This window comes from Balaenoptera musculus, chromosome 16, assembly GCF_009873245.2.
Source record: "Balaenoptera musculus isolate JJ_BM4_2016_0621 chromosome 16, mBalMus1.pri.v3, whole genome shotgun sequence".
NCBI classification, from domain to species: Eukaryota; Metazoa; Chordata; class Mammalia; order Artiodactyla; family Balaenopteridae; genus Balaenoptera; species Balaenoptera musculus.
In genome coordinates, this window is record NC_045800.1 from 33,741,709 (window position 1) to 33,761,971 (window position 20,263).

A 20,263-nucleotide genomic window follows, 5' to 3' on the forward strand; every position below is an offset into this window, starting at 1 on the left:
GCTTAGTATGAGCTGTGCCACACGAGATTAGATGTTGGGCTTCCCAGAGGGTAATGGAAGAAGGTTCAGGAAAAAACCGAGCGCGGCGACTTCGGGAAAGCTGGGAACCTCCCGGCCCTGTTCTCCCTCGGCCTTTGTTTCCCGGGGCTGTTTTGGCTGTAACACAAAGTCGGCGCGCCCGGGAACGGTGTCATTTAAGTGAGACGCGCGGCCGAGCCGGACCGGAAGCAGCGCCCAGCTGGGACTCGTAGGGAGAGGTGGGGAGCGCGCGGCGGCGGCGGCCGTTGTGGCTCTGGCAGTGGTGGCGACAGTGGCGAGGCTACGCAGCCGGGGCGACGGGTCTGGTGCCGCAGCGGCTCGTTCAGGCCGTGCGTCGTCGCTGCAGACGCGGGCAGAGGAGGGAAAAACGACTCAGCGGGAGCACTTGGCGGAGGAGGGGAAGGGGTGTGTGAGAGGGCCATGAGTGTTTGGGGTCGGGGAGAAGGATCTCGAAACTTGTTCCTCATATGCTACTAGTTGATTTTTTTTTTTTTATGACAGATTCAGAAGACACCCCGCGTCTCCCTTCTCGAATTTCTCTTGGTTCTTGTCAGTTGATTCGTAGCCTGAAGTGAGTGAGAACTTTTTAATGCAACTACTGAGTTCAGATGGGTATGGGATGGATGAGAAACAAACGAGACAGGGGGAACAAGGGTAGGAGGTGGTGTCCCAGGGTGTAGGAACATCATGACGGTAATAGTAGTTAAAATTGGGAGGGTTTTACTGTACCAGATGTTGTTCTAAAACTCTTTATATGCGGTAACTCATTTAATGCCCAGTTTTGTGATACCGGTACTTTCATTAGCCTCCCTTTATGGAGAGGGAAACAGGCTCCTAGAGGTTAAGGAGCGTGCCCAAAGAAAGACCTGAAACGTCTTTAATGCAGAGCCAGGATTTGCGTTCTGGCAGGCTGACCCCAGAGCTTATCTCTAAGCTACCCACAATGGTTGTCCCCCATCAGGATGTGAAGAAAGTGAGGACATAAGACAAGGAGTGAGAGGCTGGTATGGTTTGAACAGATGTGATAAAACAGCGGAAGTAGGGAGTTGACATGGTAAAAAGGTGTGAGATCCAGGTGTGTCTTAGTGAGGGTAGAGTTGAAAGTGGCCTAAACCTTCACCTCAGCCTTGGCTAGGGCCGGCCTCTCTCGAACTCTGTGGGGCAGGGAAGAGAGATATACACCCATACACGTAAGTTTGAAAATGGAATTATGAAGATCACAGACTCATAGGATTTAAAGATTGTTTGATGTAGCCACCTTATTTAGCAGATACAGTCAAGTAATCCATCCATCTGCCATTAATGTATATCCCAAATTCTAGGTAATGCTGAAACCAGGAGCTGCTTTCTAACACAACTGAGTGACAATTGAGATCTTTCAGTATTTCTAAGAATTTTGATTTAAAAGTGAATAGGAACAAGATAAAGTTATCTAGAACAAAGGACAAGGTGGTTTACCTTGAAGAAACTGTTTCAAAGAAAAAGGAAATCTTCACGTATGTTGAAAGAAGATAGGAAATTTTTATCAATTGATCCTGTACTGTTCGCAAATCCACTAAGTCTAATGGAATACAGTAATCAAAATGTTAGCATATTCCAGAGAGTCAGTTTGTAGTAGTTGAGATCATGGGCTTAAGAATCAAGCAGATCTGCTTAGCTACATATTTGCTTTGTATAATTGATTTACTTTGTCCTTGATTTCTTCATCTCTAAAATGAAGGTAATAGTTCCTAACTTGCAGAATTAGAAGCAGTGTTTGTAAAGAACCTAGCATAATGTCTGGAACAAAGTTGATAAATACCAGCAACCGTTATTACTCTGAATCAAATAAAAGTAAAGCATTGCTGAACCTTGTATGCAATGACATGGCAGCTTCTAGACCTGGTTTTAAATGGAAAGGTCAAAGAGTAATCTCCCATGTTGGTAATTAAAGTGAAAACATTGATTCATTTTCTGAAGGGTACGTTTGTTACTTCAAAGTGATTGAAAGTTTTAGATGGCTAGATAACCCCCGTTATGCCCACCACAATCCTTTAAAGCTGTTGTGGCTTTTAAAGATAACTTATTTTTGAACTATTTTGTTTCCTGAACTATGGGCAATTTAGGTTCTAAGTAACTGACTGTACTTCTTTACAGATGCATGGTCATGGAGGCTATGACTCTGATTTTAGTGATGATGAACACTGTGGAGAATCTAGCAAAAGGAAAAAAAAGTAAGTAATTTTTTATTGATCTATGTTTCCGATCCTTTCTAAATTGAGATGAGGTATAAATAATATTTAAAGTTTTTGCATTGTGTTTACATGTGAAGACAACGATGCTCTACTGAATGAATTTTTGTTTATTAAACTATAATGAATTGACTCAAAAATTTGAGAACAGTTATGTAAAAGATAAGAAAGTAATGTTTATGCTGTGAAGGGATTTATGGAAAGGGAAGCATAAGGAAAAAAAGGAAATCAGTTAAAGCTCTTAGATTTCTCTGTTGCATCTATTTTTCATTCAACTGTCAAGGACCCTACTTGCAACTGTCATAGCTAAGAAGGGGCTTGGTTGGTTGTCCCTTTGCTAGTACTTGACTTCAAAGTGAGGTTACTGTGGAGGATGAGATTGTGATGCAGCACAATTCTTAGGATTTTGTGAATGAGCAGACTAAGTGGCCAGAGGAAGGAGTTCATGGAAGTCTCTATTGAATGGAAGAGGTAAGAACTCTTAGCAGATAAAGCCTGAGCCTTACAAGGAGGCCATATCGTGGTGGAGTGCCTGTGTTTAGGGAGGGGCATTGTTTTCAGCCTTAAGTGCTTAGAAACTTGATTTTATCCATTAACTTAGGAGTGGTTGACTGATTCATGTTAACCAAACTTATAAAAGTTGGTTTATTATTTGACACTGAAAACAATATATAAGCATACTAGTTGGGACTGAACATTTTTGTTGGGTACTCAGTCTTCATGGATAACCAAAAGAATAGAAATAATTATATAATAAATTACATTTTTATGTAATGAAATGAAATTAAAATGCTTTACATTTTCAAGGTTTTTCATTCAAAAATATTACTTTGTAAGAATAGAATTTGAGCCAATCTAGTTGGATAGTCTTGTGTGCTCTAGGATTATATCTATTTACGTAACTAGGGCTGATCACCTATAGTCTATATATCATCTATAATCAGCCCTTCTTTTTCCATGTTATCAGTTACTGAAAGCTTTGTTATCTCTACTTTACAAACAAGGAAATTGTGGCACAAAAAGATTAAGTAATTTAAGATTAAGATAATTAATGACAGAGCCAAAATTTGAACCAAGGACCCCAGGTGGTGTGACACCAGAACCCATGCATTTGTTAGTCTCGTCTTCTCCATTTTATAGGTATTAAATAAAGTTAAGATATTAATTAAGCTATTAAAGGAGATGTAAAATATCTCATGAAAGATCAGTGAGTCTTTAAGAGTTGAATTCTTTAAAACATGTTCCAATTATGAAAATAATAAAGAAATAGGAAACACTCTGAGAAAAGTGAACTCTTCTAATAATTTTTCTTCTTAACAAACCAGGACAGTTGAAGATGATTTACTGCTCAAAAAGCCATTTCAGAAGGAAAAACATGGAAAGGTGGTCCATAAACAAGTTGCAGCAGAATTGCTGGATAGGTATGGTACTTCAATGTACATTACTTTTTTTGGTTTGAGATGTTGGTGATTTGATTATATTAATTAAATATAGACATTTGAATTTGCTTAAAATAAAATTTTTCTTAACAGGGAAGAAGCAAGAAATAGAAGGTTTCATCTCATAGCTATGGATGCTGTATCCTTTTATATTTCTAGATTTTGTGAATAATACAATTTTTAAAATCTATTTTATTTCATAAAATCTTGTGAAGTCAGATAGACGTAAATTTTATATTTAAAGATAAGTGTTTATTGATATGGAATTTTGCCATTTATACTTCTGAGTACAATTCTCTTTTACTAATATATAAGAAAGATTTAGAGGCAAAAAATAATAAAAAACATATTACTAATCTTCTATAAATAGGTTTACAAAGTCCATGTACTTGCAGGTATTTTTTCCAATCGATTTTTGTCAAGCTGTCAACATTTCTCATTTTTATACTATTATCTTCAGTCTCATTTTAACTCTTACTCTTTTCCTACCTGGTTCTTGGCTCTTTAATGTCTTGGTAAAACTGTGTTTAATAATAGGTCTGTTTGATCATTAAAGAAATGCAAATCAAAACCACAATGAGGTATCACCTCGCACTGGTCAGAATGGCCATCATCAAAAAATCTACAAACAATAAATGCTGGAGAGGGTGTGGAGAAAAGGGAACCCTCTTGCACTGTTGGTGGGAATGTAAATTAATACAGCCACCATGGAGGTTCCTTAAAAAACTAAAAATAGAATTACCATATGACCCAGCAATCCCACTCCTGGGCATATGCCCTGACAAAACCATAATTCAAAAAGAGTCATGTACCACAATGTTCATTGCAGCACTGTTTACAATAGCCAGGACATGGAAGCAACCTAAGTGTCCATTGACAGATGAATGGATAAAGAAGATGTGGCCCATATATACAATGGAATATTACTCAGCCATAAAAAGAAACAAAATTGAGTTATTTGTAGTGAGGTGGATGGACCTAGAGTCTGTCATACAGAGTGAAGTAAGTGAGAAAGAGAAAAACAAATACCGTATGCTAACACATATATATGGAGTCTAAAAAAAAAAAAGAGGTTCTGATGAACGTAGGGGCAGGACAGGAATAAAGACACAGACTAGAGAATGGACCTGAGGACATGGGCTGGGGGAATGGTAAGCTGGGACAAAGTGAGAGAGTGGCATGGACATATATACACTACCAAATGTAAAATAGATAGCTAGTGAGAAGCAGCTGCATAGCACACGGAGACCAGCTCGGTGCTTTGTGACCACCTAGAGGGGTGGGATAGGGAGGGTGGGAGGGAGACGCAAGAGGGAGGGGATATGGGGATATATGTATACATACAGCTTATTCACTTTGTTATACAGCAGAAACTAACAGAACATTGTAAAGCAATTATATTCCAGTAAAGATGTTAGAAAAAATAAAAATGAAAAAAAAAATAGGTCTGTTTGTGGACTGTCTCAGGCCTGCTGTGGCTTCAGCTTTCAGGCATGAATTGGGGATGTCTTTAAGTTATACCTTGTTTCTCTGTGATAGCCATCTCTCAGCTCAATTTTTTGGTAAGACTGTGGCTTATTACATAAGCCGCTACCACTGGCCATCCATATTACTGTTGGGAATATTGGAGAGTGAAGTATTTCTGGGTATTTATTACTGTGGTCAGGATAGGGAGAAGGGGACGATGTCAATTAGATATACCCACTATCCTGTGGTCACCACTTTCACTTTATTGTTCCTGATCCTTTTCTTTAAGTTATAGAAGTTCTCTTGTCACCAATTTATTTATTCCTCTTATCTCCTAACCCAATAGCTTAGCTTTCCCATGGATCTCATCTGCTGCTGCTCCTTTAGCATTTCAACATCTACTCCTCCTCCTATTACACCACTCAGTTGGGGGTGTTAGGGCATCTAGTTACAGCCTGGTGAGGGTGAAAGTCTAGATCCCCTTTTCTTGCATGGCTGGAGGTGGGGCCATAGATTTTCTGGAGTGTTTGGCTGGAATAGAGTAGTTACTACCTAAAAGTTATCTTTCCTGTTAGGCTGCCTCTCTCCTGATTATTTTGTTAGAGGGAACAGACTTTTGTTGGGACTTCTTTTGTCTCTGCTTGTAGGTACTTCCAGCTATCCAGCTTCTTCACCTCCAAGTCTGGCATTTATTAAGCAAAAAGAAAACCTGGGGAACTCAGGACCATGTCATACCATGGGTCCTGAGGTCCATAGCTGGTCTGCCTTCTTCTCTCTACCTTTCAGAGTCTTCTTATGTTTGTTTTATATATAATTTCCAAGGTTTTTAGTTCTCAGTGGGAGGAATAGGGAGAAGTGCAGTTGACCCTTGAAAAACACAGGGTTTGAACTGTGAGGGTCCACTTATACAAGGATTTTTATTTTACTGTATTACTTGTGTAAATATGGGTATTTATTTTACTGTAGTACTAACGATCTGCAGTTGGTTGAATCTACAGATGCAGAGGGCTGATTATACATTACGTGCAGGTTTTGGACAATGAGGAGGGTGGGTGTTCTGTCCACCCTGTTCAGGGATCAACTGTACATCTTTGCTCCATCTTCCAGGAAGCAAAGTCCCACCTACCACCTGTTTTTGTAAATAAAAGTTTTATTGGAACACAGCTGTGCTCATTCATTTAGGTGTTACCTGTGCCTACTTTCATGCTAAAGTGGCAGAGTTGAGTAGTTTTAACAGAGACCGTATGGCCTGCATATTTACTATTTACAGGAAAAGTTTGCTGACTTGAGCTCTTGAAAGATTTAAGTGACTTGCCGGTGTCACATGACCAGTTTGTGATAGACCAAGAGCTAGAACCCAGATCTCTGGGTATCTGGCTTTTCTCTTTTTTCTTTTCTGAAATGTTAATTGCTTTGTTGCTCGTTTCAGAATTACGTTTTGATTCGCTATTCTGTTAGAACACATTGTGATCAATTAAATAACTGTTTGTCTTTAATATAATAGGCTGTAGTCACAGACAATATTATGTCAGTTCTGTTATGTGTGTGTTCAGCTCTAGAGAGTACCATGGAGCTTTTTAAAACAAGTAAAATGCTCATGTGTCTTGTTGTATTGCACTGAAAATAAACATGACTGTAGTTTCTTTGAATATTAAAAGAGAGTATAAAAAAATAACGTGATTTCTTATATTTACTTCTTTTTGAAAGCCTCATGTTAGGATTTAATTTAATAAAAGTTACATCTTCTATTTTGGAGGCTTTATTGTTACTGAAATAGCTAAATTATATTTTATAATGAAGAAAAATTCTACTCCTCACCTTTAACTTTAGAAACTATAATTTGTTTTTCATATTTTGATGATTAAAATGAGTGGTGGTGTGAGGCTGTATATAGGAAGCTGTCCTTCTCCCCAGAGAGTTATTGCTTGAAAATGTTCAAAACAATATAGAGTATTCATTAGAAAGTGAAAGCCCCTCTACTGTACCGTGTTCACTCTTAACAGTTTAATATTTATCCTTTTAGATCTTTTTTTAATTTATAAGCATGGATAGCATATATTTGTGTATTTTTAAAAAATGAAATAGACTCATACTATGCTTTTTTTTTCCCTACTCAGTAATATGTCATTGATACCCAACTACTCCTGAACAAGTAAAATCCTTAATTTTTTGCATTTCAGTATCAAAGGCATACAAAGTTTGTAAATGACTATATTTTATACTATGGTGGCAAAAAAGAAGACTTCAGGCGATTGGGGTAAGTGTCATAAAGTTTATTTTACATAATGGGAGGTAGGTATGGGTGTCTTTGAAGACTCACAGCTACTATATCTTCTGATTCTGTCATTTTCTCCTGCTTTCCATTCCAGTTTTGTTGTTATAAGGTGGAGAGGCCATTCGAAGCTTCTAGCTAAGCAACTCATCATGAACCCCATTTCTCTGGCAACAGGCCTCAGGCAGCCTGCTGATCCTGGCAATAACAGGATTATGTGAGGAATACTCACGTGCCTGATTATGCAGTGATTTTTTTTTTTTCCCCCACAAGGATCTTTGAAATAATGAACTTTTTAGACCTCAGGTTTGGGATTGCTTTTTAAAAGATAGGGCAAACAAGAGACCTCACTCTAATTATTTCCCACACATGAAATTCCTTCTTATATCTGAGGCTCTTCTGTCAGAGCCTCTTGGTTTTGTGTGGGTTTTTTTCTCTTTACTTAACGATTTTCTGAGTTGATAGTGCCCTGAAAAACTTTATACCAGCTCATCAGCCACAAACTTAGCTCTCCTCTGAATTTAGCCTGTATTTCTCAACAATCCCTTGTTCTGTCCCCAATCTGTTATCATCTTGAAAAATCATCTCCTTCAGTTCTCTTCCTTCCTTACTCAGTCTTCCTAGGAAGCTGTAGTAAAATGAGGTGTGGAAAAATTCTTTATATATTTTTAAAATTAGATCACAATAGGATGGTGTTACTTATTTTAGATTCTGAAACTTATTTTCATTCATCTTCCTTATCCATTTAGTGTTTATTCAGATTTCTCATCCTAGTTTTGGTAATTTAGCACCCTTTGTATAATTGAACCAGCGCTAGAGATGGGTGGATTCCTTATCTATTTGTTTCTGTAGCAGCACTGTTTATAACTGCCTTTTGAAAATACTGAAATACTTTTTATAAATATATATACATACATATAAAACTGTCTTTGTGTATCTTATTTTTATTCAGGTGCTCAAAAATCTCACACACTGTTTAACTTAAATTTGACTAATTTTGTTTTCATATTGAATTTGAAATTGTTTTATTTTTCAGGGAAAATGACAAGATAGACATGGATGTTATACGAGAAAATCACAGATTCCTATGGAATGAGGAGGATGAAATGGACATGAATTGGTAATTGTACACGTGTGAGACATAATGCATCAAATGCTATAGTCCTGTCTCTCCTGCTCCCTGAGTGTTTTCTTGTTTTGTCACCTGTCCAAAGCATTTGGCCCCTGCATGGGACAGTTCTGAATCGAGAACATAAAACCGTGCCTCAGATTATTGAATCTGGTTTGATTCTTTTGGTAATTTTTAACAATTTTAACTGACTTCTCATTGCTTGACTTTGTCTTTAAAAAATAATTTATAAAATTTTTACAATATTATTTGTTGTCTTGTAGTATGCTTCTTTTTAAATTTTAAAAATATTTTGGGAAAACATAAAACCTGAAAATGGTTTTAAAAATTCAAACATTACAGAGGGTAAAAAGTGAAGAGTCAGTCTCCTTCTCATCTTTGACTATTAGTCTTCCAGCTTCCCTCCCTAGAGACCCACTATTAATAGTTAATATTCAGATATTCTATGCACATGTAAGTAATAGACCTCTTTTAAAACATTAATGTTTATATCATATGCGTTATTTATTTGACATGGCCTCCAAGTAGCAAACAATGGTTGAATTTCTAAATGTGTAAAATTTATATTTTTTTAATGAATCTAGGGAGAAGAGACTTGCAAAGAAATACTATGATAAATTATTCAAGGAATACTGCGTAGCAGATCTCACCAGATACAAAGAAAATAAGGTATGCCTTCCAAATATTTATAGAAGAAGGTTCTTATTCACATACAGTATTACTTTTTTTTTTTTTTTTTTTTTTTTAGTATTACTTTTTAATATACTATTGTGCCCTGTATTATTCTTTTGAGATGCTAATTCAATTCTAAGTTGTCCTCCATCAATGAAGTATCAATTGAACCATTTAACCTTGATAGCTGTGGAATTTACAAAGGGCCCCGAAGTCAAGGGTGCCTCTTTGTGAGATGAGACATGAAAAGTCTAAAATGAAACACAGGTGGCTACTGAATCTTGTTTTATCCTGACTCTAATCCAGAGCCTCTAGTCGTTATGATTTGACCCTTTGAATGATGTCTTCTTTCACAAATGATGTTTGAAATTGATAGGCTTTTTTTTTAAATGGATTACCATATAAAGAGGCAGATGCACATCTTCTGTTATGTAAATGTCTATTCTAGTAAAATTAGCTCTTATCAGTGCCAATTAGTAATGGCAAATTTCCCTTCCCGCTTTACATCTTACTTTAGTTAATTTTTTTTTAATTAATTTTATTTATTTTTGGCTGCATTGGGTCTTCGTTGCTGCATGCAGGCTTTCTCTAGTTGTGGCGAGTGGGGGCTACTCTTCGTTGCGGTGCACAGGCTTCTCATTGCGGTGGCTTCTCTTGTTGCAGAGCATGGGCTCTAGGCGCACGGGCTTCAGTAGTTGCAGCATGCAGGCTCAGTAGTTGCGGCACATGGGCCCTAGAGCACATGGGCTTCAGTAGTTGCAGTGCGTGAGCTCAGTAGTTGCGGTGCGCAAGCTCTAGGGTGCGTGGGCTTCAGTAGTTGTGGCATGCGGGCTCAGTAGTTGTGGCGCACAGGCTCTAGAGCGCAGGCTCGGTAGTTGTGGCGCATGGGCTTAGTTGCTCCGCAGCATGTGGAATCTTCCTGGACTAGGGATCGAACCCATGTCCCCTGCATTGGCAGGCGGATTCTTAACCACTGCGCCACCAGGGAAGTCCTATTTTAGTTAATATTAAAGGGATTTAAAAAAAATAGAAGTAGAGTTGATTTACAATGTTGCGTTTCAGGTGTATAGCAAAGTGATTTGGTTATATATATTTTTTCCCTTTTTTCGATTCTTTTCCATCATAGGTTATTACAAGATATTAAATATAGTTCCCTGTGCTACCCAGTAAATCCTTGTTGTTTATATTATATATGGTATTGCGTATCTGTAATCTCATACTCATAATTTATCCCTTCCCCCATATTCCCCTTTGGTAACCATACATTTGTTTTCTGTGTCTGTGAGTCTGTTTCTGTTTTATAAATAAGTTCATTTGTACTATTTTTAGATATCCGCCTATAAGTGATATCGTATAATACTTGTCTTTCTCTGTCTGTTTTACTTAGTATGATCATTTCTAGGTCCATCTATGTTGCTGCAAATGGCATTATTTCATTCTTTTTTATGGCTAAGTAATATTCCGTTGTATATATATACCACATCTTCTTTATCCATTCATCTGTCGATGGACATTTAGGTTGCTTCCATGTCTTGGCTATTGTAAATAGTGCTGCTGTGAACGTTGGGGTGTGTGTATCTTTTTTGAATTAGAGTTGTCGTCTTTTCCAGATACATCCCCAGGAGTGGCATTGCTGGATCATATAGTAACTTTATTTTTAGTTTTTTAAGGAACCTCCATACTCCATACTGTTTTTCCACAGTGACTGCACCAATTTACATTCCCAACAACAGTGTAGGAGGGTTCCCTTTTCTCCACACCTTCTCCAGCATTTATTATTTGTATACTTTTTGATGATAGCCATTCTGACTGGTGTGAGGTGATATCTCATTGTAGTTTTGATTTGCATTTCTCTAATAACTAGCAATGTTGAGCATCTTTTCATATGCCTGTTGGCCATCTGGATGTCTACTTCGGAGAAATGTCTATTTAGGTCTTCTGCCCATTTTTTGATTGAGTTTTTTGGGTTTTTTTTATATTGAGCTGTGTGAGCTGTTTGTACATTTTGGAAATTAAGCCCTTGTTGGTCTCATAATTTGCAAATATTTTCTCCCATTCCATAGGTTGTCTTTTCATTTTGTTCATGGTTTCCTTTGCTATGCAAAAGCTTTTAAGTTTCATAGGTCCCATTTGTTTATTTTTGCTTTTATTTCTTTTGCCTTGTGAGACTGACCTAAGAAAATATTGCTACGATTTATGTCAGAGAACGTTTTGCCTATGTTCTCTTCAAGGAGTTTTATGGTGTCATGTCTTATATTAAAGTCTTTAAGCCATTTTTAGTTTATTTTTGTGTATGGTGTTAGAGTGTGTTCTAACTTCATTGATTCACATGTGGCTGTCCAGCTTTCCCAATACCACTTGTTAAAGAGACTGACTGTCTTTTCTCCATTGTATATTCTCGCCTCCTTTGTCGAAGATTAATTGACCATAGTGTGTGGGTTTATCTCTGGGCTCTCTGTTCTGTTCCATTGATCTGTATGTCTGTTTTGTGCCAGAACCATGCTGTTTTGATTGCTGTGGCTTTATAGTATTTTCTGAAGTCTGGAAGGGTTATGCCTCCAGCTTTGTTCTTTTTCCTCAGGATTACTTTGGCAATTCTGGGTCTTTTGTGATTACATATAAATTTTAGGATTATTTATTCTAGTTCTGTGAAAAATGTCATGGGTTATTTGATAGGGATCACATTAATCTGTAGATTGCTTTGGGTAGTATGGCCATTTTAACTATATTAAGTCTTCCAGTGCAAGAGCATGGGCTATCCTCCGATTTCATTGAATCATCTTCTGTTTCCTTTATCAATGTTTTATAGTTCTCAGCATATAAGTCTTTCACCTCCTTGATTAGGTTTATTCCTAGATATTTTTCTTTTTTTTGGATGCGATTTTAAGTGGGAATTTATTTTACTTTCTCTTTCTGATATTTCATTGTTAGTATGAAGAAATACAGCAGATTTCTGTATATTAATGTTGTATTCTGCTACCTTGCTGAATTCATTTATCAGTTCTAGTAGTTTTTGTGCAGAGTCTTCAGGGTTTTCTGTATAGGGTATCATGTAATCTGCACAAAATGACAATTTTACCTTTTCCCTTCCAATTTGGATACCTTTTATTTTTTCTCATCGGACTGCTGTGGCTAGGAATTCCAATACTGTGTTGAGTAGAAGTGGTGAGAGTGGACATCCTTGTTTTGTTCCAGATTTTAGCAGGAAGGCTTTCAGCTTTTCACCATTTAGTATTATGTTGGCTAAGTGGGTTCCCTCTATACCCACTTTGGTGAGAGATTTTAATCATGAATGGATATTGAATTGTATCAAATGCTTTTTCTACATCTATTGAGATGATCATGTGGTTTTTGTCTTTTGTTGATGTGATATATCAGATTGATTGATTTGCATATGTTGAACTATTCTTGTGACCCTGGAATGAACCCAACTTAATTATGGTGTATGACCTTTTTATGGATTGTTGGATTTGGTTTGCTAATATTTGTTGAGGATTTTTGCATCTATATTCATCAAAGATATTGTCCAGTAATTTTCTTTTTTGTTAGTGTCTTTGTCTGATTTTGGTGTCAGGGTGATAGGTGGCTTCATAGGATGGCTTTGGGAGTGTTCCCGCCTCTTCAGTCTTTTGGGAGAGTTTGAGAAGGATCAGTATGAGTTCTTCTCGGTATGTTTGGTGCAATTCCCCAATGAAGCCATCCAGTCCTGGACTTTTGTTTGCAGGGAATTTTTTAAATTACAGATTCTATTTCACTTCTAGTGATAGATCTGTTCAAATCATCTGTTTCTTCTTGATTCAGTTTTTACAGGCTATTTCTAGAAACTTGTCCGTTTCTTCTAAGTAGTCCATTTTGTTGGCATATAACTGTTCATAATATCTTCTTATGATTTTTTGTATTTCTATAGTGTCGGTTATTATTTCTCCCTTTCATTTCTTATTTTATTTATTTGGGTCCTCTCTCTTTTCTTCTTGGTGAGCCTGGCCAGAAGTTTGTTGATTTTGTTTATCTGTTCAAAAAACCAGCTCATGGTATTATTGATTTTTCTGTTGTTTTTTAATCTTTATTTTATTTATTTCTTCTCTGATCTTTATTATTTCCTTCCTTCTGATGACTTTAGGTTTTATTTGCTCTTCTTTTTCTAATTCTTTTAGGTGGTAGGTTAGGTTATTTATTTGTGAGTTTTCTTGTTTTTTGAGGAAGGCCTGTATCGCCGTGAACTTTCCTCTAAGGACTGCTTTTGCTGCATCCCGTAGATTTTGTATGGTTGTGTTTTCATTGTTGTTGTCTCAAGATATTTTTTATTTCCTCTTTGATTTCATTGTTGACCCATTGGTTTTTAGTAGCATGTTGTTTCATCTCCATGTAATAGTTTTTTTCCTCGTTTCTCTTTCTGTGGTTGATTTCTAGTTTCATGTAGTTGTGGTCAGAAAAGATGCTTGAAATAATTTCTGTCCTCTTAAATTTGTTGAGCCTTGTTTTGTGTCCTAGTATGTGGTCTATCCTAAAGAATGTTCCATGTGTGCTTGAAAAGTATGTGTTTTCTGCTTTATTTGGATGTAGTATCCTGTAGATTTCAATTAAGTCTAACTGTTCTATTGTGTCATTTGGGATCTCTGTTGCCTTATTGCTTTTCTGTCTGGAAGATCTGTCCATTGATGTGAGTGAGGTGTTAAAAGTCTCCTACTATTATTGTATTCCCATCAGTTTCTCCCTTTATGTCTGTTATTATTTGTTTTATGTATCTAGGTGCTCCTATATTGGGTGTGTATATGTTAACGAGTGTGATATCCTCTTCTTGTATTGATCCTTTTATCATTATATAGTGTCCTTCTTCGTCTTTCTTTATGGCCTTTGTTTTAAAGTCTGGTATGAGAATTGCTACCCTCGCTTTCTTGTCATTTCCATTTGCGTGAAATATCTTTTTCCATCTCCTCACTTTCAATCTATATGTGTCTTTAGCCCTAAAGTTGGTCTCCCGTAGGCAGCATATTATAGGTTCTTGTTTTATTATCCAATCTGCCACTCTGTGTCTTTTGATCAATGTTTTTAGTCCATTGACTCTTAAAGTAATTATTGATAAGTGTATTTATTGCCATTTTAAACCTTGTTTTCCTGTTGATTTTGTATTTCTTTGTTCCTTTCTTCTTTTTGTTTTTCCTTTTGTGCTTTGATGGTTTTCTTTTGTATTATGCTTGAATTCCTTTCATTTTGGTTTTTGTGAATCTGTTGTATGTTTTTGATTTGTGGTTACCCTGGTTTTCAAGTATGTTAACCCATAACTCTATCTACTTGCTTTAGACTGGTGGTCATATCAGGTCAAACACTTTCTAAAAGATCTACATTTTCTTACTCCCTTCCTCCACATTTTGCAATTTTGATGCCCTGTTTCTCATCTTCATGTTTATCTTTTTGCTGTTCATTGTGATTATAATCGCTTTCACAGAATTTTTTGATTGTTTTTTTAATCTGTGTACTGCCTAATTTAAGTGGTCTTCAATCTTTTTATATATTTACCTTTCCTATTGTGATTTTCCATTTCTTATAGATTCCTGCTTCTTTTCTATTTAGAGAACACCTTTTAGTATTTCTTTTAGAGTAGGTTTAGTGTTGCTGTATTCTTTTATTTTTTCTTTGAGAAATTCTTTCTCTCTCCTTCCATGCTTAATGATAATCTTGCTGGGTAGGGTATCATAGGTTGCAGGTTTTTCCCTTTCAGGACTTTAAATGTATCTTGCCACTCCCTTCTGGCATGCAAAGTTTCTGTAGAGAAATCAACTGATACCCTTATGGCGGTTCCCTTGTAACTGACTCTTTGTTTTTATCTTGCTGCCTTTAGAATCCTCTCTAACTTTTGCCATTATCATTGTGACGTCTTGGAGTAGGTCCGTTTGGGACCCTCTGTGCTTCCTGTGTCTGGATATCTGTTTCCTTCTTTAGGTTTGGGAAGTTTTCAGCCATAATTTCTTCAAATAAATTTTTGATTCCCTTTCCTCTTTCTTCTTCTGGGATTCCTTTTATGCATAGATTGGCGTGCTTTATATTATCCCATAATCTCATATGTTGCTTTCATTTTTTTTTTTTTCATTTGTCTTTCTGTCTGCTGTTCTGATTGGGTGATTTCCATTATTCTGTCTTCCAGATCACTTATTCATTCTTCTACCTTATTTAGTTTGCTATTTATTGCCTTTAGCTTGGTTTTCATCTTGGCAATTGGGTTGTCTAATTTTGATTGGCTCCTTTTTATAGTTTCTAGTTCCTTGTTATGGTGATCTGCATTTCTATCAATAGTCTTTCTTAATTCCTTCAGCATTTTTATTACCTCCTTTTTGAGCTTGGGGTCTGGTAGGCTGGAGAAGTCTGTTTCATTGTTCTTTCAGGGGATTTCTCTTGTTCTTTTAATTGGAAATAGTTCCTTTGTTTTTTCATTTTACTTACATTTCTTTGACTCTATGAATTTAGGAGAAACAGTTATCTACTGTGGCTGTTTTTATGTCAGAGCAACCCTGTGTAGACTGTGGGAGTCCAGTATTCTTGGTGCAAGGGTTGTTTTTGGTAGGATTCTTGCCATATCTTTTCTCAGGGTGTGTTGGCCCTTGTCCCCTTGCTGGCAGTGTGTTTGGTGGTGTTGTGATCAGAGCCTGCATTGGATGTTGGGCAGAACCTCCTCTTTGCTCTGCGGTTGTCACAGCCCTGTCAGGGGCAGGGTCTGCTCCCCAGTTGTAAGAGTAGAAGCCCCCAGGTCAGGTTCTAAGCTGCAGTGTGAGGTAGGTGGGACTGGAGCACTCTCTCTGGGAAAGGAGCTGCTGTGTATTCTTCCCCAGTAGCTGTCCGCTGGGACGTGCAACTCTGATGCTGCCTGCCACCTGGTGCACGCGCCCACAAAGATCACTGTTGTTGGCACTGCCTTCGGTGTCTGGTTCCTCTGTGGGAGCACCGGTAATCGGCTTGGAGGTCCCTTAGGCACGTATGCATGCTCACAAAGCCACTGATGCGAAAACCTACTGAAGGTGTGCCCACTGTGGGAGCTCCGGTAATTGGCTCAGATTTCAGCCCTGCCTCCACGTGTGCGCATCCACAGAGTTTGCAAAACCCGCAGTGGCCGGAGCTATGCCCCATTGCAAGCATGCTGATAATGAGGCTGCTATGGCAGAAGCACTCTCTTTCCTGTGCACACCCCCGGTTTTGGCCCAGGCCACACTCCTGGCGCTTCAGGCTGTCTCCACGCAGCCAAACCAAGTCCTCTCCCCAGGTGTGTCCACTGAAGCCCAAGTTTCACCACCCAGTTGCTGTGCACTTCAGGCACGTGTCTCTGGCTAGGAAGTGCAGCTACATGGCGGGGATCATCTATACTGGTCTTTCTTTACCCTGTAGGGCTGCAGGCCAGCTCCCGTGCTCTTCTCTCGAGCCTCTGAAGCTCCCTATCTGTCCCAGCAGACCTCCCAGCTGGTGAAGGAGGTTCCCAGGGTGAGGGGACCTTTCCTTTTTCACAGCTCCCTACCAGGGGTGTAGGTCTCATCCCAATTCCTCTTCTTCTCCCTGTTCCCTTTGTCTTCCCCAGTTATGTGGGGATCTTTCTTGCATCTCTGGTTGTATAGGATCTTTAAGCTTTCAGTAGGTATTCTCTGAGAATTGTTCTATGAGTAGATGTATTTTTGTTGTATTTGTGGGAGGAGGTGAGCTCCATGTCTCTCTGCCATTTTGATCGCCTCCTCTAGGATGATTTTTATTCCTATCTCATTTTTCACATTTTTAGCTACTGATAGATAAATTGACCCAGAAACAAATGATCTCAGTTTGAAATGGGAGGGGAAGGGATGTTGCATAAATCTGTATGTTTTGGATAGTGTGCGTTTGTATTAAGAAAGACAACCTATTTTAAAAGCTTTTTTTAAAAAAAATTTATTTATTTATTTTTGGCTGCTTTGGGTCTTCATTGCTGTGCACAGGCTTTCTCTAGTTGCGGTGAGCGGGAGCTGCTCTTTGTTGCGGTGTGCAGGCTTCTCCTTGCAGTGGCTTCTCTTGTTGCGGAGCACAGGCTCTAGGTGCGTGGGCTTCAGTAGTTGCAGCTCTCGGGCTCTAGAGCACAGGCTCAGTAGTTGTGCACATGGGCTTAGTTGCTCCGTGGCATGTGGGATCTTCCCGGACCAGGGCTCAAACCCGTGTCCCTTGCATCAGCAGGCGGATTCTTAACCACTGCGCCACCAGGGAAGTCCCTAAAAAGCTATCTTAGATTTGTTTATCCTAAGGATTTCTTTTCATTTAAATAGTTAAATCTCAGAACCATAATTGGTTTAATAATTTTTCACTAGTGCCTTTAATATGTGGGTTGCTTCACAATATTCTTATAGATAGTAGTAGTGTGCATTTTTATAACCCTGTTTACAAACCCCAGCACTTGGTGTATCCCCAAAACATCCTCAGATTCTTGTAAACTAGCTCTCATCTCGCTAATAGTTATTGACTATATTGAATCCAAAAAGCACCACAGCAGTTGGAGTTACTTGAAGGTATTATACTGCAAGTTGAGGGTGAAGTATAAGTCTTTCAAGGAGCACATAACAAAACTTTTTCAACCCTGGTTCGTTTGTTGATTGTTTTCCAGTATTTATAGAGGACTGGGCTTGGTGCTATGGGTTAAAGCATGGTGTCTGCCCTCAAAAAAAAACTATAGTTGAGGGAAGAAAGTGGACATAAATAATAGTTAAATATTTATATTCCCCATTTATAAAAACACAGTATATTACTGGAAATCATACTTTATAGTGCATAGGGACTTCCCAAAAATAAATAATAATAAATAATTTAAATAAATAAAATAAAGTGCATAATCTTGAAACAAGTTGTGTTTTTCTACTAGAACATGATGAGTTAGTTAGATACCAGGGTAAGTGCAAGTAAGAAATCACATATGACTTGCAGGTTTTGAGTATAGATCCTAGAGAAATAGGAAATATGGAGAGAGGGACATCTTTTTCTTAAGGCTGTTTTTTAGAGCAGTTTTAAGTTCACGGCAAAATTGAGGGAAAGGTACAGAGATTTCCCATATCCTGCTCCACACATACCAGGGGGATCTTCTTGGCAAAGATAATGATTGTTTTTTTTGGCATACTATTTTGGAGAAAGAGTAATGCTGCTGACTTTCTTGCTACTATGCATTTTCTCATAGTTTTACTTACACAAAGACAGTGTTTTATTCATTTTTAATTAACAAGCTCCTAGCCAAGTGCCTAATATATATAGTAGATACTTAGGGCATTTTTAGTGAATTCCAGCCTTTGTTTCACACCCCCATTTCCTTCTTTGTTGCTTTTTCCCTTTCATCATTGAGAATTTGGTTGGATCATTGTATCAGTTAGGGTAAGATTCAGCTACAGGGACCAGCAAGCAGTCCCAAATAACAGTGGCTTAAATGAACTACAAGTTTGTTTTCCTTTCACATAAAAGTCCAAGTGGGTGATCATGGAACTTTGTGTTGTCAGGAAGTCAGGATACTTCTCTCTTATTGCTTGCATGTGTGACCTCCTTGTTCTAGAGGGTAGAGTGAGAAGAAAAGGAGGCTAAGCACCACACCCTGAGTAATTCAAGTGTTTAATCCAACATATCAACAGGAATATTTGTCAGGAAAGAATAGAAAAACATATTGAGGCAAAACCTCTATGCAGTCTTTAACTAGTAGGACATATTGTAGTTGTTTGTTACATTTCTTGTCCATCATAAGATTATAACCTTCTTGGTGACAGACACTTATTTTAATAATCACTTTATACTCTCAGCAGAGTGCCAAGCCCAGTAAGTAGTTGCTTAATAATTGTTGAATAGATTAATGAATGAAAGAAAAAGTTTGGGAACTGTTGCTGTACACATTTGACTGTGCTTCAGTAGACATTCCAACATCTGTTAGATGACAAACAATCCTCACATAAATGTATGGGCTTAAAAATAGAATTAAATACAGAGTTATTTTGAATTTTTTATTTCTTTTTTTCCTAGACTGGGGGATTTTATTTTATTTTCAGTTAGAATATTTTGAAATATTTTGAGCCCTCATTTGCATTTAAAATACAAAATTGCCTAATTCAAATAATAGATGATTAAAAAATAAAATAAAAATAAAGTTAACCAGGCATTGAACGCTTCATCTGAATTATCTTTCTTAATTACAACAACCTATGAGATTAGGATTTTACTCATAAAAAGGAAATAGACTGAGAAGTAACTTTCCCAACCTCACAGCTAGTTAATAAGAGCTTGCATTGGGTCAGCATGATTCTAGAGCTGAGCTTTTAACTGTATGGTAAATTGAATAGAAAACTAAACCATTTACTAAAATTATAGTAATTTAGCATATGAATGTGAGTCTTATAAGATAGTGGAGAAAACATTTTAACATTGTATCATTTTTAGCCAAAAAGCAAATACAGTTGACCCTTGAACAACATGGGTTTGAACTGTGTGGATTCTTTCACTAAATACGTACTATAGTACTACACAGTCTGTGGTTGGTTGAGTTTGCAGATGTGGAACCCTGGATTAGGAGGGCTAAGTGTAAATTTATGCTCAGATTTTCAGCTGCGTAGTGGTCAGTGCCCCTAAACGCCATGTTCAAGGGTCAACTATAAAGTTATGTTTAGGAATCAGGAGGGAAATTTAACAACTTTCCACTTTAGGGCTCCAGACTGGTACCACTGCTCTTTCCTGTTCATTACTATGCTGTTGTAGTGGGAAAAGAGCCATATACAAATGAATGGTTGTGGTTGTGTTCCATTAGAACTTTATTTATAGAAATAGGCAGCAGGCCTGTAGACCATTATCTGCTAACCCCTGGTGTACTATACACCAGATACTATTATAAGTACTTTATATGTATTATTCCATTTAAACATCTTAACCCAAAGCAGGAGTACTCGTGTTACCTCTATATGAGGCAACTGAGCCATAAATAGATTAAATAACTTGTCCAGTATTATATAGCTGTCAAGTGATGGAGGTAAGACATAAACCCAAACAATCT

The 20,263-nt window shown here is 37.6% G+C and overlaps 1 protein-coding gene across 3 annotated transcripts in view; it reads left to right on the top strand.

The window, feature by feature from the left end:
- The first annotated feature begins 234 nt into the window (after positions 1-234).
- LOC118882992 (protein FRA10AC1) overlaps positions 235-20,263 on the top strand; it is a 40,067-nt gene continuing 20,038 nt past the window's right edge. The window contains exons 1-8 of one of the 3 annotated variants that reach the window (XM_036829485.1): positions 235-444; positions 541-610; positions 2,176-2,256; positions 3,596-3,691; positions 3,803-3,848; positions 7,357-7,433; positions 8,485-8,568; positions 9,162-9,246. In XM_036829485.1, the coding sequence (XP_036685380.1) occupies positions 2,180-2,256; positions 3,596-3,691; positions 3,803-3,848; positions 7,357-7,433; positions 8,485-8,568; positions 9,162-9,246 (465 nt within the window). In that variant the 5' untranslated portion in view covers positions 235-444; positions 541-610; positions 2,176-2,179. The remainder of the gene's footprint in view (positions 445-540; positions 611-2,175; positions 2,257-3,595; positions 3,692-3,802; positions 3,849-7,356; positions 7,434-8,484; positions 8,569-9,161; positions 9,247-20,263) is intronic. The other 2 variants (XM_036829484.1, XM_036829486.1) reach the window with 2 other exon arrangements.